At 40.6% G+C, this 18,130-nt stretch overlaps 1 protein-coding gene across 4 annotated transcripts in view; it reads right to left on the reverse strand.

Moving 5' to 3' along the window:
• The window catches only part of CALCR (calcitonin receptor), a 161,009-nt gene extending 143,087 nt beyond the window's left edge, over window positions 1-17,922 (reverse strand). For 2 of the 4 annotated variants that reach the window (XM_036400235.2, XM_036400227.2), the window contains exon 1: window positions 16,697-16,967. Coding sequence is in view for 2 of the 4 variants with exons in the window: in XM_036400211.2 (XP_036256104.1) it covers window positions 17,652-17,695 (44 nt within the window). In the remaining 2 variants the exon portion in view is untranslated. Of the gene's footprint in view, window positions 1-16,696; window positions 16,968-17,651 lie in introns of those variants that run through there. The other 2 variants (XM_036400211.2, XM_036400219.2) reach the window with 2 other exon arrangements.
• Window positions 17,923-18,130: the final 208 nt, after the last annotated feature.

The following is an 18,130-nucleotide window of genomic DNA, read 5'->3' on the forward strand; positions in this document are numbered from 1 at the left end:
CTATGGCATCTTTATCCCCACATCAATCCACAAACCTCAGAGTAGTAAATTGCAGAAAAATGTTTAACACCCCCGCCCTGTGTTCTATTTGATACAGATCTGTTAATCCTATTCTGTGCAAAGATGACTATGGAACTAATGAGACTTGTTCTCAAGCTACCAAGTGTATTCATTTCAGATCCTGTATTACTAGACAGTGGCTGAGAACTTTTTTACTTTTTTTGTTGGTCTTGTTTCCAGCCACAATGAACTTCTGCTGCTTTTCTCCTCCAAGTAAGGTGAACCTTCAAGCAGACCAGGAGGTGAAGCTTGAGTTGAAGAACAGCTCATTGCAAACACTTTCTCAAGACATACCCAGATATCCCTGGCTACTCAATATCCTGATCCACTACATGTTTCTGAACAATTTAAGGAGATTTTGTTTTCCACCTGAAATCAGCCTGTGAATTATCTGTGTGCTTTCAGAGGGGGCACTGCTTTGACTGAATGGATAGCTGGCACCTAATACTGATGCCTTGTGCCAAACACTAACAGCCCAGAGCATGTTCTTGTTCAAACTACATCTGATGACATCATTCTCATGTAGAACTGTGTGCAAACAGTGAGGGGTTTGTGACCACACAGACTTCCCCAGCTATCATGAGCATTATTTCTTAGGAAGAAAAAATTGAATACATTTCAAAAATGAGTAAGATGTAACAGAGGCAAATTAAATGCAGATGATACGATGTCACAATTTCAGGCATCAATTGCTCAAATGTAAATATGATATCCTAATCACCACATTCTGGAAACAAGTCTTTAATTTAAACCAGAGCCCTCAAGTCAGAAAACACAGAGTGATTTCAGTAGGTGCTGTGAACATGTAGCTCATTGTAAACTCCTTCAGAAACTTGCTTTGAACCAATGAGGGAAAACACTTTCTCCCTCTCTTTCTTCCATTTAGATTTCTAAATAGAGATTTTTTTGAGGCTTGGGAATGCCAAATTTGAGAGCCTTGAATAAAAGTCCTCACAACAACATAACTTCTGCATGTGCCAATTCTGTGATAATCCATTCAAATTCTGCAGAAAAAAATGCATTTAAATAAAAAAAAAACAAAAACCAGACTACTTCAACCCACGCCAACTGATGCCAGCACTGTGTTAAAAGGATGCCACCTACCGGGCACCTCATCAACCTCCAGCAAGTGATTGGAGAGGTAAATGAAGTAGATCTGACAAAACTGAAGAAGACTGCTTTTTAGGGTAGCTCCCTAAAACTGGACTAAGAAAATTTAAAATGAAAACCTCTCAGTGCTCCTTAAGCTTGGGGTTTCCTACAAACTCAGAGCTGTCTTTCTTTTCTGTCTGCTTTCTCATGCCTCTTTTTTTTCTCTTGTAGTAGTAGCAGCAGCAGTAGCCATATTTCATGAGCATTCATTCTTTTATTTTCCTATTAACTGTTTCCCCCTGGTGCTTCTATTCCTGATGAGAAGGCTGCATCTTAAAATTTGTTTACCATTCTTTCTATTCACCTCCATTAGGCTAACATGTACTGTCCAGGCTTTCCATTGAAAATGGAACAATTAAACAATTAAAAAATGCAATATACGCACACACATGCAGAGCTGCACGCAAGCAAACATTATGAAATTAATATCATGTTTTAGGAGAAAATCAGGCTTTGCTTTAGGCTCTGCTTTAGGTGTGGCCAAAAAGAAAATTTAAAAAAGAAAAGTATTTCCTGGGTTTGTGAGATTATTTCAGCCCTGTTATTTAATTGTTCAGCCACTACATTCTGCCTCAACTATTGGGTTGCCTTGTTATTTAAAATATTGTTTTCTTGTAGGAAACTGCCAAGTATATTTTTGTCCTACATCCCTTGCAATTGCAGAGAGCAAGATACCAGAAAAACCCTCAGAATGAGTTTATAGCCTCCGTTATTAAACATAAACCTTCAGAAAAATGTGTAGATGTTTCCCATATCTTGTTAAAGAGTACTAAAAAAACAGAGGAATGCATTCTCATTCACCACTCAGATAAATTTATTCTATTCTAGCAGAGTTAAAAGACTTTGAAACAAGCATGTATTACTTCTATACCTACCTTCTCCAGATTCCTTTCCACTAACAGATTAATGCAAATTATTATGAATTATATAAGTAGATTTTAAGTCTTTGTGGTAGATCCTATTCTCATTTTCACTATCTCCACTGTCTGCTACACTGGCAGTACAGAGGACTTCATATGAATCAACTCTTTTCAAGAAGAGTTTAGGCTTTGATATAACAAGTGTGATATACAAGGGGTCACAGAGTTGGTTTACTTAGTTTTAAAAGAAGTATCAATATGCCTTCTAAGAGCATCCTTCTTTCTGTAACTGGAAGAAGTATTTGGTGCAGTAATCGATGTGGTAACAGTACAGATTTGCTTTTATGCATCAACACACAGTTCCTTCTTCTCACCCCAGACCAGGGTGTGCCTACTTACCTCTTTCTAACCTCACACTCCTTGGGAGCTCTATGATGTTTTGCTATTTCATTCCTTTGTCATAGCACAGCATATAGAGCATACTTTAAGAGTGTAAGAAACCCCTAGTTCTACCTAAATAAACAATGTAGATAGATTTCCCTTTTTCTCCTCTTGGAAAAAGTCACATCACACAAGTTAGCTTGTATACTCAGGAAGTTCTTTGTTTGTCCTGTCTGTTTGGCAATGCTACTACTTGCTCTTTTTGCTTTAAAATTCCACTTAGGATAGAAAGCTGCGGAAAATAGTTTGTGAAATGCTGCTTTAATAAAATTATAAGAAAAAAAAATCTAAATTACTGATTTTTAAAAACGCCACATACAACTTCTCAAACTTTCCACCCTCATACTTTGTCCATACCCAAGGATTATCCTGAAATATCGAAGACAATTAAGAAGGAGGAAACTGCTTAGGAATAATTGCATACAAATTAAGCAAAATGGAGAAAGAGGAAAGGCAGTTTTTGACCAATTTCTCTCTCAAATTGATATCTGAATATTTGGGTATCTGAAGGGGGGTCCAGAAGTCTCTCTTTTTTTACTTTAAACTGGGAGTTCTTCATACATAATCCTATTGCTTTGGGATTCAGCAGATTTTGAGGAAGGCAGTGTACCAAACAGGATTTCAACAGTATGACATTCCTCTCTTTAAAAACAGGCATTGACACGGGTATGAAAGCCTATGAAAATTCTAGAGTTGCCTTAAAAGTAAAAAAGTATCTTAAGATATTTTACAGGATCCCCTATTTTAACTGCTTTGAATAACAGATCACATCCTGTGTTAGTCCTGTCACAGAAAAACCTGCCCCTGACACATTTCAGTCTCTCTGACATGAGGCATTTCTTTCAGCTGTGGGACCTACCTCATGCACTAGCACCACATCATTTCTCTTGCAGTGTGTGAAATCTGCTCTTAAGAAATACCTTAAAAGGAATCAAAGTATGAAGAACAGAGATGTACTTCTTTTATCAGGCTAATGGTAATGGCCCACAGAGAAAATTTAAGTTCCTCATGCACTAGCATTATGCCTGAACACTAACAGACTGGCTGTCAGACTGTCACTTCTTGAAGATTGATGAGCTTTATTCAGCAGCATTAAGATCACTTTAACATTAGCTCTCAAGAGTATTCTATTTAGCCTTCTGGGTTTTTTTAAGTCTAAGGTACTTAAATTACTGCATTGTTTTCCCTTTCCACCTTTGCTTTTACTAATGGATTAAATTTTTACCAAAGACTCTGAGTTCAGTGATGTTAAAAGATCTAAAGGAAAACATGGTACTTGCCTGTAACACTTAACATATTTGTAAATCACTGGTATCTGTATGTCATATAAGGTCTCTTCCCTGGAATTAAATTAATGAAACCAAATTCATGTAATAAAGTCATAATTAAAGCCTCCCCAGATTATAAAGGTAACTCCAAAGTTAGAAACCACTTGCATAACCCTTGCGTAGCCTTTTTTGGTAATAGTTACTACAGTTTTAAATGCTGGTTCTCACACTTCTTTTGCCCTTGGAATCCTTCTTGCCTGAGTTTTTAAGGATGAGCAGTGCCCACTTAAAGGAAAGTGATTCAATACTTTATCACTGGTAATCAGTGGATCTCATTTATCGTACATACATAAAACCTTTCATGGTAAACAAATTAATGAATTTATCTACATGGCTTTTCCCTTTGTGCTCATTGCTGCAGTATAAATGCTTCACTGACAAATAATTAACCTCCAAACTACTGCTGTTTGGTGAGAGATAACACTACTATGACTCTACAATTGCATTGATGGGTTGGCATTTTTTCCTTACTCAAAGACCTCTTAAACTTACTACCTGCTTTCAGTAGCTCAGCATATCATACACATGGAGGATGAGGAAGCAATATCTAATACGTGAAAGGAAAAGCATTTAAGAGATAGCTGACAGTGAATTGGGCTTTTGTAATGTTGCATAAGTGTACATGACTATTGCAATGTCCACAGCTCTTGCAGCACATCCTGTAGAGTTATTTTCCCATGGAATGTTGCCTTTTATTTGAAGGTAAACTGTGTCTACTTTCTAAATTTCCTAGTCCAATTTTTAATTGCACATAAAAGCCTGTTCCTTCTTCAAGTTCTTACAGAGATGACATAATTTCTGCTATTTAGCAGGTGAGTTGTTTACCCTACTCTGAGTTTAATTTCCTTTGGAGACATCAGTGCTTTCAGCTCTTTTCCTTTTTTCCATTTTTGGATATGCCTGGATGCCTCCTTTCAAGACCACAGTAATTCCCTGAGTCATAAAATAAAATTGGCTGTAAAGGAGCTCTGGAGATAATCTAAGCCCCCTGCTCAAAGCAGGGCTAACTTCAAAGCTAGATCTGCTTATTCAGAGTCATATCCAGGCTAGTTTGAGTCTCCACAAGGAGGGGAATTCCACAGCTTCTCTGGACAATCCATTCCAGTAGAGCACTCTCTACTGTTACCACTCATCTGCTTGCTAATGATTTGGATCTGACTGTGATTTCTAAATGTCCCCAGTATCATGTGATGAACACTATCAGATTTTAGTGACATTCACTCTGGTAAGAGTGTGGGACATTCTGCTATTCCAAGACCTTTGTTCTTCCATATATCATGTGCAAACAATTTGCCAGCAGATTTTCTGAAACACTGCCTTCTGGATGAAGTGTTGGAAAGCACTAATTAGCTGCTCTCCTTGTCCTATCAGACTTTCCAGTATCAAACTGCGCATCTAACATAATGAATTTGGTTGTTATAGAGGGCCTGGAAGTGATGACATTTAGCATGAGTGGGTTGTTTTGTTCCTGCATGATTACATGATTGTTCTTGAGTTGATTTGTTCTTGATTCATTGCCTTAAAGATCTTTAATATCTATGCATATGTGGAATACCCTATCATTTTTCATCTCTGCTGCCATCATCAAGTGCACCCTTTCCCATGGCTTCTTCACTTTTCTAATTAACATCTTTATTGCCAAGGGGCTTGCAGTGGAAATAGCTATCACAGAGCAGTACACTTCTGGTACTGCCTTCTAGGTGGATTCTGCAGCAAGCAGTTGACATCGTCTGTTTTCAAACACTCATAAACCATTACACAGGCCAAATATTCTTTTCCAGATTTTACTGCTTGTAATGTATTTATCAGATTTAATGCATAGCTAACCTTTTGATGCAAAATTTTGACACTTCTGCAGGAGTGTCTATTATAGAGGTATCTGGATGTTTACTTGTATCTTTGGACTTTTATCTGCATAGGATAAATGTTCTTGTATATTACTAGCCATGTTGTTTGCCACGTATTCAATTTTTCCTAAAGTTAGTCCCAAAACTTGTCCCAAGTACTGATGCTCATTTTTATGGCTACTTTTTCTAAATTTATTTGAAAAGATGTATATCTCACCACTATAAATTTCCTTTTTTTAACATCAACATTTCTCCTGGCTGCTTTCCCCAGCAACATTCTTCAGCTGCACACTTTTCACCTTTGATCTCCTCAGATTGCTTTGCAGGATTTAGCATACATATTCTTAAACACCTGCTTTTCATTTTTCATTTTATGATACTCCCATGCTCACTGGCATCTTGCTGGGTTTGTGGCTCTGGACCATGCTTCTAATGTGAAATTTGGTTGGTGCTTCTCTGTGGGACAGTGCACACAAATGACAGCTGACCCACATTTTATCATCTACATGTCATCACCAAATATCCCCTCATCTGTATCTTTTATTTTCTAGCTATTTTAATGGTATTCTAGGATGTTCAAGTCTCCTCCACTAACATTCATACTTTTATTTAATTTCATTTTTATCTCCCCTCAGCAAAAACAGTCTATTTTTATCAGTTTCAGCTGGTTGATTCACTCACACCAAAGGATTCAGTAGGTCTTCAGCTTTCCTAAAATTTCTTTACTCAACAGAGAATTTCTCTCTCTGAAACCATGTACTTCAAATTGCTCCAACTGTCTATCCACATTTCCTCTGTCAGCTTCAAAACTTTTGCCTTATAGATGTCAATAAATCTTCTCATCTCTCTCTACAAAATCATATGAGAAGCAGGATCTTCCTCATTCTTTGCCTGAAGTCCAGCAAAAAATAAGATTCCATCAACCAAACCTGTGCATTAAATGAAGCTTTCTTCTTCCAAAAGGTCTACACTTCTAGCCTTTTTCTGTGTGAGTAACATAAAATTTTCTCCAGTTTCTATCTGTCAGCTTGGTTTAAATTACTACCATAAAGACTGGTACATAGTTTACAGTCTGCAAGTCCTGCTCACACACTGAATGTGCTGAACTAAAAGAGTTGCTAAAATTAATTAGCTTCCCAGAGAGTTTCTGTACCGTACCCACTGAAGCCTGACACAATAAACCCATTACACCAGTGTTTTAACTACACATGGTGAAAATGGCTCATGTGAGAGACTAGGGCCTTTAAACTATGCTGCAGAAGTTCTTCACCAAAAATCTTCACAGATGTGTGCTGACAGCACAATATGGGTGAGACTGGCAGGGCATGTATCACTGGTGCATTGTCAAGGATAGTGCCTCTTTCTACTCTGAGCCTCTCCATCATGAACTTTTTTCTGTTGCACTCATGTCTCCTCACAGACACTAGCTGTTTCTTCTCACCTCTTTCCACTCTCCATTCTTTCAGTACCATTTACAATTCCTAGTCAGACCTAGTTCCTTCCAAGCTTTCTGCCACTGCAGTTTGAAATCCTTTCCCAGGCATTCACTTTCTCCCCTTCTTAATGTCCTCATTTTCCAGGCTTCATGACTCCAATATATTTAGTGGGGAAGGGGGGAGGTAATTCTATCTCTTCCAATACATCTTCCTCCTAATGTTCTGATGTCCTGCAAGTTCCTACCCCCAACTACTCTCTAAATGCCTGTTTCTGGAAATGTCAGTTTCTCCCTCAGCACCTAATGTGTTGTATAATCTTGTCCTTCTCAAATGACTCCTGCCCCAAACTCTACACTCTACTGGTCCTCAGTAACTAACTCCTACTTCTGGTATCCTTCTTCCATGTGTGAAACCGTTTCCATTTTCCATACTGTTTATACCTCTTCCTGCTGTGTTTTTTGTACTTTAGGCATGTTCTCTCAGCTCTCTCTTAGGCAGCACAAACTGGCTTATACTACCTCAAAACTGTGACTGCAGAGAGAAGCTCTAGAAGATCTGGGCTGTACATGTGTGGGTGTGTTCTTACACAAATGTGGAAGGTTCAGTCTTGACTCAGAAGCCATCTACTGCCAAGTCCATTTTCCAGTGCATGGTAGCACAAGAACTTCTCAGGCAAAAAGGGCGACCAGAACTTGTGAATGTAATCAAAGGAATATATCATGCACTGGAGGAGATCTTCAGAGATCGTGAAAATTATCTGACTAAAACTTTCCAAATAAATCCAACAGACTGAAGATAGATTTTTTTCTTTTTAGTAATAAGTATACACTGTGAATAAGGCTGTTTTCTCTCCCAATATCTCCTCCAGTCTGTTGCACTCTTATCCATTCAAACCATGTCTGCTGTTGAGTTCAAGACACTTATTATATTACAGTGATATTAAAAAAATTAAAATAATATTTTAATGTAAAATTTTTTATTCATAACTGAAATTTTGTTCACTTGAAAAAGTATTTTTATAATGATAGTAAGCCCAAGATTATATTTTAAAAATCCTGTAATTAATTCATATGTTTAATTTTTACTTCTGAAAAAAATGAATATTTTCAACAGTAAAATTAGTCCTAGAAATTTCTTAAATTCTACACTGAACTAATTGGCATAACTAACTTTCTTCTAATATTAAACCTGTGTGTTTTCTCCATGTGGAATTACGTATCAGTTGAAAAAAAATACAATTCATTACTTCAAGAAACCTCTCATCAAACATGTTCTTTGATGTGGTATGTGATATGTCTGTAGCATTTGATGATTTACATAACAGCAAGTAGTACACTGACCATGTGTTGCAAGTTATGTAAATAAGTAGATAAATTATAGGCTTTGATGCTAATGAAGCATCAAGGCAACAAAGTGTCCCAATATTTTGCAATGAGATGGAGATACTTTCAGTTAATATTTGAGGTTCCTCAAGACCATTTCTACATACAGTGCATACATACCTCCTTCTGGTTTAACTACACTCATTTCTCATGTACTATAGGCCATTTAAGCTCTACTTCTTTTCCTCTTATTAAAGTGGGGGCTGCTAGTTTAAATGCAAAGATTTGTGTAATTTCTGTCACTGAGGAGACAACTCAAACAGCTACAAAAATGACAAAGTGCTGGAGTGGGCTTGGCTTATTATTCTGCATGTACATCTGAATAGCAGATGAAAAAGAATTGATAAATTTATTTGGTGGCTACCTACTGGTTTCTCCAGTGATGACCTCTGATTACATCAGGCATTTCAAGGGATAAACCCTTTTCTTCCAAAAACATTTCAGGTCTGATTGCCAATAAAGTCAGCAGGCATTTAAATACTTATAAATCCACACATGCTTGTTTTCTTTTCAGTGCTGAAATTACTCCAGTCTTTAGGAAGTATACACTATCAAATACCCTGAGACAATAAAACCAAAAAATGCAAGAAAAAACATCTGACAAGAATATACTGGATCTGCTTTATCTGTGAGGAGATATGGTAACAATGATTATTATTTATTACATGATCCTGCTTCAACCCAAAACGTACTTGGCAACATTTGAACACAGAAGAAAACATTGTATTCTAACACAAAATAGCTCAAAGGCTTAAAAGAGTCAGACCCTTCAGCAGTCCGTAGTTGTGGAAATGGCCTTGAGAACATTAAAGGAAATCTCCACTCACACCATTTGTTCCCTATCACTGAGTTTTAATCAAGACCAGAGCTTAGAGGAGTTGCTAAATTCCAAGCACTACAACTCTGCACAGTAAGGAGCCTGTGATCAGCTGTCTATGGCTTACTCTTTCAGTTTCTCAATGTTCTTAAACACCCTGAAGCAAAGCCAAAGATTTACCAGAGATTCTCTAAGCTAGTTTGACTAAACTGCCCTTTGAAATGTAAATGGAATTTCCCCTGCTACAATATAGGTAAATGGAAGACAGTGCTATCTATTAGTAAATCCGGCATTTTGTAGCATAAGTTCATCTCTACCACCAAATGCTCAGGTGCATATAGCATTCAAAACTCTTCTGAGTTTTCCCTTTCCTCCAAAACATTTCACTCTTTGCATTTTGTGTTATTTGATGCAATTTCTACATCCCATATCCTTCAACCCAGTGTTTCTCCCTCTACAGCAACAGCACGACTGAGGATAACAGCAGTAAACCTACCTTCCCTTTCTGTATTGTTTTGAAGACAAAAGAAAATGAAGAACCTCTTAGGAGCTGGATTGGCTGGTGAGAACAAAAGGAGTTCTATCCAGAGGGATCCAACTTCTAGTCACATGAGGACACTCATCAGTCATAGACAACTTTTTATACCAAATTCAAAAAACTTCAGAAAGTTTCTCTAAAAAATCCAAATAGTGAAGGTGTGAGCATCCTTTCTCTCCCGTCCTTCAATATTTAAGGCTGGATGAGATTGCACACTGCATATTTAAGAGTATGAAAGGCTCACCCTGTTTAGTGAGCTAGTATAGCTAATATGTGTATATAGTATATATAGCACATACATGGCAATGTAAAGATCATCTAGTATCTTCTGTGTTCATTTTACTACAGTGGATAGTGCTAGCCCATACCCTAAAAAGAGCTGAAACTTTGTGGGACAGCATTCATACCTCTTCCATGAGGACTCATACTTATCCATTAAGAGATGCTTGCCATCTGCTTTTTAGCTGGCATATGGAAAATTACACCATCATGTTTCAACAATGAACATGATGGTAATTTTCACCATCTTGCTTTCACTTTTGGAAGTGAAAAGCAAGAGAGGGGACTAGTGATGAAGCACCTGCAGAGTACAGGTAACTAAGACTACAGAACACAAGCTACAGACTAAGGCTACAGGTCACTAAGGTTATATGAACAGAGACATATATCAAATAAAGTTGGAAAAAAATCACATGGTGATAGGTCTGCTCAAAAGAACATACCTTGTGCAAAAGTGAGACATAAAGAGATTTTGTACTGAAGGAAGAGTAAAACATCACCAGTTTGGCACTGAACCACAGTGGGGGTAAATTTAAACAGAAAAATCATTTTGAGGACTCATGTTGCTTCTTCACAGATCACAAGCCACATCCAGCTCGGCCTTGAACACTTCCAAGTATGCAGCATCTGCAACTCCTCTGGGCAACCCATTCTAGTGCCTCACCACTCTTATATAAAGTTTTTTCCTGTGATACAATCTAAATCTGCCCTCTTTCAGTTTAAAGCCATTCCCCTGTGTCCTATCACTACATGCCCTTGTAGAATATCACTCTCCAGCCCTCTTGTCGACCCATTTTAAGTACTGGAGGGCTGCTACAAGGTCTCCCTGGAGCTTTCTCTTCTCCAGGCTGAACAGCCCCAACTCTCTGTCTGTCCTCACAGCAGAGGTGTTCCAGCCCTCTGATCAACTTCACATTCCTCTTCCAGAACCACTCCAAGAGATTCATATCCCTCTTGTGTTGGTGGTCCCAGAGCTGGATGCAGCCCTGCAGGTGGAGTCTCACAAGAGCAGAACAGAGTGGGAGGATCACCTCCCTTGACCTCACTCTGCTTTCTGTGCAGCCCAGGACACATCTGACTTTCTTGAGCTTCTCTCCAACCTGGTATTCAATGATTCACTTAAATTATGATAGCTAGATTTGCTACAGATAACTGCTCTGGCACACAAAACTTGTAGGGAACATCAAGATACAAATAAAGTACAGCTGAAGAGCTACCTGTGATTTTTCTAAGCAGTTAACACTCATTGCTGATATCAGCTGGGGGGAAATCAAGACTAAAAAAAGTCATCCATCTGCATACATCATAGCTTAGATGCTACAGTCATTCACCTGAGCTTTCTGATGTTAGATAATGCCTCAGTGCTGCCTGAGAGAAACAGAAGTGGCTAATTCACTCTATGAATTTATTCAGCCTGTGGTTACCTTTCTCTGTTTTCCATCAAGCTCTAAACAGTGCCATGAATTACAGCAGGTTTTGTTATGTGAGCACTGAAAAGCAAGTAAATATTTCATTATTAAAAAACCACAAGCAGAAAATGTAGTTGACCTTTGAAAGGACACTGCCAAATGTGGAGTCTCATTCCAGTCACTAATAAAAGGTAAAATAGAAGTTTAGTTAGCTTTTCTTTTACAAGTATATCTCAGTACAGTCTTAATCATGAAGTTTTGACATATTTGTAATGGAAATACTGTGTTTTCAGAGGCATGTACTATATTAAAAAGAGGTATTTTTAATTGTCAGCTTAATTCTGAGAAGACAACTCTGAAGACATGGCACAATTCATCTTGACTCAAACAACCTCCAAATCTGTCTCTAAACTCATTTGGCATTGCCTGCAGGATGTTCAATTTCTAGAAGAAATAACCAGAATAAAAATATTTTTTTATAATTGCTGAGGGGCAGTTAAGCACTTTGTTAAGCACCCAGAAAGAGAAAGGCATTTCAAACACCCCCTTTTGAATAATAACAATTTTATAACTCCTTCTTTATCCCAAGGTAATGAGGATATCACAAAATAAACATGTCAAAGCCCCTAACATGTTTACACCATATCTTAATACTCCTTGAAAGTACATAACATTAGAGCTATCTTGAATAAAATGCATCAAAACCCATAGATTTAAAAATACTGCTTATTTATTCAAATTCATGGAATGTATTATTCATCTAACTCTTGGTAATAGTTAACATTATTCATCAAAAACCACAGGCAAAGTGATTTTGTTCTTATATACATTGCTGGATATAACCAAGCAAGAAATTATTTGCTAAACAATGTCACATGAAACTGCAACATTGAAATGCAACATATTAAACTGAAATGGATGCCTATTTCCAAAAACACACCTAAGAGCATGGTAAGAACAGTCATTCTGCCAAATCAGTGACAGGTCTTCTATATTATAAATGACAAAAAAGCCAGGGTCTAGGTGTCACACCGTGTCACCTTTCCTGAACCCCACATGATAACTTTGGAAAAAGGAATATGGCCATCATGTTGAGGTGCAGTAGGTAAGGTGCACTTACACGAACTGCATTTTTCAGTTGGTTTTGTGTACAATATTGACAGGTAAGAAAATGAGTACTGCACCATCCATCCATCCCCTGGAGTCTTCCTCCTCGCATGCTTCCTCAGTCTCTGGTACACAGGTTAATCTGATCCTTGTAGAAAGCCACTTTTCAGTATGTAACTTGCTAAAATCATAGTTTTCCTGTCTACCATATGATCCTCTTTCCAAAGGCACTTTGGGAACCATGGAAAAACATACTGCAGCATACCTCTGATGTGCTTGATAGTCTTGCTCCCAGTGTTATCCCCTATCAACTATGAACAATGATTACACTTTCTTCTTATGGCTGAACACCCAAATTTCTTGTACTTCTTTGGTTAAGTGGTAAATCTTTGCATAGATCCATACAAAACAGCAAAAAGTGTCAAAAGGAGCTCACTGCCAGAGGGCAACTACCACCCCCAGGTCCTTCCCATACTCCTTAATTGAGACTCACCTCAAAATCATGGAGCCAACTGAACACCTCGCAGGCACTCTGGTAAGGCAAGACCATATCCTTGGTTTCAGATGATGCCCTGAAGAAAGATTCCTGCGGTATCTGTGGATATCACCTTGATTAAAGAGGTGTCCATCTGAAATGGCTGTAACTACACTTAGCAGGAAACTTGGATTTTCCAGTTGTATCTTCCTGGTGAAGCCCAACATTGTTAGCAGTGCTCATTCTTAACTGAGACATGGAAAATTCCCTCTGCTATTGTTATATTAGGTAGTTCTTCATGGGAGCAATTTAGTGTATCTCCTCATTTAAGTTACTTCAAAATTCACTGCATTGAAGTGGCTAAAAGCAATGTCAAATGGAAAGTGGATATAAGAGCAAAAACCAATATAAAACAATGTGTAATTATATGCTGTTCTGTTGAAGGCCAATGTTACTAAATATAGAGATTAATACTGAAGAAAATAAGATCAGTGGGAAATAACATACAACCTTAAGGTATTGGTCATTCATTTCTGGGTACCTTTATCAAAGAATCAATTTACATTTAATCTTCTTAAAAGGTGCACAGTCTCCCGTTGTTACGTACAGAGTATTCATGTTTCAGACCCAGATCATCATCTGGCCTTTGGCAAGATGTCTTAGACCCTCTTGACTATTTACACTGCAAATTTTTCAAGAGAGTGAATTTAACTCTGTGTGTGTAGTTCTCAGTAGGGAGCTGACTGGATGCCACTCTAACACAAACAATGGTTGGAAGTGCTCAGCACGTAACAGGATTGCTCCTGAAAGGCCCAGGTAAGATCTGTGCCCGCATTAATATGAGTTTCAATACTGACAAATGAAAACAGTTAGGAACCAAACATTTATTACCAGAAATAAAACAAAACAGAGTTTACCAGCTTATTCATACATAGAACCAACTATCACTTTCAAAATTGAATTTCATTGTATTTGCTAGCATAACTTTCACTCAAGTATAGCTCAATTATTTAGTTGCTTATTTTCCTAAAAGTTCTATTTGCATGTATTAGAGAAAAAAAAAAGCATAGAAAAGTCTTTTTTCCTATCTAATGATTTTTCAGGAACTTTGAGTCATGATATGCTCTCTCTTCCTCCATTTTCACTTATTCAAAACTAGTAGGAATTACTGACAGCTATGTTGGTCACACCACTATTATTATGTAACAGGACTTGCATGTAGCTTCATATAGGTCTACAGATACAGACTTAAAATTAACTGGCTGGGTTTTACACATTATCCCATTTTATCTCGACCCAGAAGAGAGCTAGAATTAAAAAAAATCAAATCAAACCCTCTGTAGAACATTGTTTTAGTCATTAATGGAAATTCTCAATTTTTTCAGATGCTTTTCAAAATCACTCTTTGCATGTAGACATGCAAAGAAAAAGTTTGCTAAACTGTATTCTGTCAGTTTATGAAGCTAATCCTTGTAAACATATTATTCATTACTATTTCATTAAGATTTTTAGAAAAGATGCTCCAGTTCATCTCTCAACAAAGCTTATGAACTGCAGAGAACTAAACTGTAACATGGCTCAGTTGCTTGCTGACATTTTTATAGTAGTTCAAATATTTAGCAGTTTACTTCTAAACTTCTTTGCCACAAACAAAATCATCAGAAAATGGTCCCCCCTGTGTTGTTTGAATACCTTGGTTAAAATAAGGTGCACATGCAAACTGCAATCCAACTTTTTTAAGAAAAAGTGATTGAGTCTGATGAAACATGAAAACTGGAGTGTAAGACAAATCTGAACTGCCTACTACTCTTGAAAGCACAATATAGTTTATTCAATATAGCTTTTTTAAACAACTATTAAGACCTGTGTGGCTCTTATCCATGATTCTAAAGCAGTACTATGTAGAGTTGTTTGAAGTGCCATCACCAGCCAGATTTAAACATTGCCACTTGAATTTCTAAGTAAATTTGGCTGGCACTCACTATAAATGATAATGAAGATCTGTGGTGAAACCGACCCTTTGGAGGGGTTAATTGGGATTTTGCCATTTATCTTAACAGGACCAGCATCTACCCAAGATTTATGAAGTTTGCATACTCTAATACATGCCAGTAGATACAGAAACACAGTATTTTAGTTCATTCAGAACTATTTCATGTCAGCTAGCATATGACAACTATAGTAAGCATCAGAGTGCTAGCTTAAGCAAAAGTTGCCTACCAGCAAAGGTTATCATATGTCTGAAGAAATTACAATGAAGTATTAGCTCTCTTGTATTTAATTTACCTACTTGACAATTATGCCTAGGATTCTGAGAGGTGAATTTAATTCCCTCTTCAGCTCAACACCACCTGCAGTTTGAGCTGTTGACAGCAAAGAAATGTCATCCTGGTCAGCCCTGATACACTCAGCCCTAAAGCAACATAGGGACCCTTTCACTGACCAAACACAAGGGTTCCCCCCACAATATCATCCTTCAATCACTGAAGGGGAAAAGGACCAGAAGCAAGACCTTAATTTAATTCAGTGTCTATAAAAAAGCAAAGGCATTATATTGTGATGTCTTGTTTAATTCATTCTAAACTCCCTCTAATCAGACTACTTAACACTAAAGTGCTCAATTCTTCCTAAGAATATCACACACTGTATTACCCTTAAGAAGTTCAAGGGTTGCCAGTGCATGTAAAAGCTTGGCTGGAAGACGTCTGTTAGATATTGACAATATTGACTTCAAGAGGTCTTAGGATGCACATCTTTCTATTTACTCTTTTTATGAATGATTTTTTTCATTCATCATTTCAGCTACAACTGTCATTCTGTAACTAAAATAAACCTTCAGGAAAGAAGTTTTACTTTCCTTTGCAAATTGTCAACTACATTAACCTTGTCAAAAAAACCTACAAGAATGAAATCAATATAGCAATTTAAGGACAAAATTGGCAGGCACTATATTGTACTTGGACACATTCAGTAAATAACCTCATACATCAATCTACTGTCATCAATGGCAATATTCTGAAACCTACTAATGTTGTTTATTACATTTGCGGTGTGAAACACCAAAGTAAGTACAGATATCGGTCCAGCAGATGAAAAATGACACGGAGATAATATCTGACGTGCCTGAGAAGCACGAACTAGTGACTCAGGTGTCATTTAAACGCGCTGTACTCCCAGCAAGGAGAGCGGCTGCTCTATACCCGATACGGTACCGGCAGTGACCTGCTCGCCAGTGCAGAAGCCGCAGCGGAAACTCCGGGATCCACCGTGCCCCGTCCCCGCGCCCCGATCTCCAGCCCCGGGCAGCGGCGGCCGCCCGTCCCTCGCCCCTTCCCACGGGGTGCACCGCACACACCGTCGCAGCGGGTGGGAGCTCCTACAATCCTCTCCCTCTTCCCCCTCTATATTTGGGTGCACTGCCAGCCAGAGGCTGTCCTCCCCCCGCTCCCCGCCTGCCCTGCGGGTTCGCTGGACCCCGGCGCCTCTCCCGCCCCGCCTGCCCCGCGGCCGCTCTCCCGGGGGCGGCGGGTGCTGAAGGGCAGGCGGCGAAGTTGCCGGGACTTACGGTGGCAGCGCTACCGACGCTGGCGCGGCACCTCTCCCGGCCTCCCGTCACCTCGGGCCACCTCCGCGGCGGCTCCGTGTCCGCACCGGGGCAGCCCGGCCGCCCCTTCACTCCTCGGAGGGGCGCATGGCGCTGCCCGCTCCCCGACACCCGCCCGGTGGGTCCCCGCGTTGCGGAGGGGGCGGACAGGCACTAGCCAGGGTCGAGTCCCTCCGGCGGGGCTGCGCCTCGGGAAGCATCTGCCTCCTCTCTCCCGCGACGCGCCCACTCCCCGCTCCACCCCGGGCGCGGCGGGGCTTCGCGCCGACGTCGGTGCGGGGCGGCCGGAGCCCGCCCGGCGGCGGCGGCAGCGCCTCCCCCGCCCCCGCCTCCCTCCCCGCGGCTCCCGGCGCTGCTGCTGCCGGCGGGGCGGCCGTGCCGGAGCCGTCTCTGCGGGGGCGGCGGGAGCGGGGCCGCGCGGCGCTCCCGACACAGCGCCTGAGGAACGGGGGGTCCTGCTGCCCCCGGCCCAGGAGCAGGGACGCTTCCCCCATGCCCCTCGTCCCGCGGGGGAGGCGGGGGCGGCAGCCCGGCCGGCTGCTCTCTGTACCGCAGGTCCCATCCGTGCGGGGCCGGGCCGGGCTCTGTCCGCAGCGAGGGTGCGTCGCCCCGCCGGAGTTCGGACCCTGAGATGTCAGAGGCCCGGCCGGCGACCTCGCCTCCTCCTCCTCCTCTTGGAGGATCCGAGCCAGCGTTGAGCTTCTATCGCGGGCATCTTTTGGAAAGGAAAGCCGGGGGAATGTAGAGCGTGGAGCGTGGGACCCTGCGATCCGGCACCTGGGCGGGTGGGGCGCTGCCCCCGCAGCGGATCGAGGGTTTCTGGGACCCCTGGCCGCCCCGGGGATGCTGTCCCGCTTCCTCCCGTCTGCCCCGTCTCCTCTGATGCTCTTCCAGTTTGCATGAACCATCTACCTACCGTCCACCAAGCTGGGGAGGATGAACAAGAGGTGGCCGCAGCATTCATCCGACGGCAGAGTCATCTAAATTGCCGTTTCTGCTCCAGAAGTCATGTAAACGTTTTAAAGTAACTAACTCTAAGAAGAGGCCGAGAAGGACCTGTTTCTAAGCACCTCTGGGTACCTGTGGTCTCCTCAGAAAAGCTGACCCCAGCTACACGAGCATGCAGGGGCAGTTGAGCCAACACCCCCCACCTCGCGGAAGAGCGTCGAGTGGTGGTGCATGAAGTAGTGCAGGGGAGGACTTTTCTGCTGTGACTGTTGCAAGCTGCCCAATATTTAAATATCCAGAGAGCCACAGTGAGGGGGGAGCCGGAGCGAACGCACGGTGATTCACCTCAGCACTCCTGACAATCATGTCAGTGCGGATGGCAGATACTAGTGGGGTGTCTTCCCAGCAGGTGGAGTCAGGAGGCAAACAAACTTGCCCAGGAGGTAC

This window comes from Molothrus ater, chromosome 1 (genome assembly GCF_012460135.2).
Source record: "Molothrus ater isolate BHLD 08-10-18 breed brown headed cowbird chromosome 1, BPBGC_Mater_1.1, whole genome shotgun sequence".
Lineage (NCBI taxonomy): Eukaryota > Metazoa > Chordata > Aves > Passeriformes > Icteridae > Molothrus > Molothrus ater.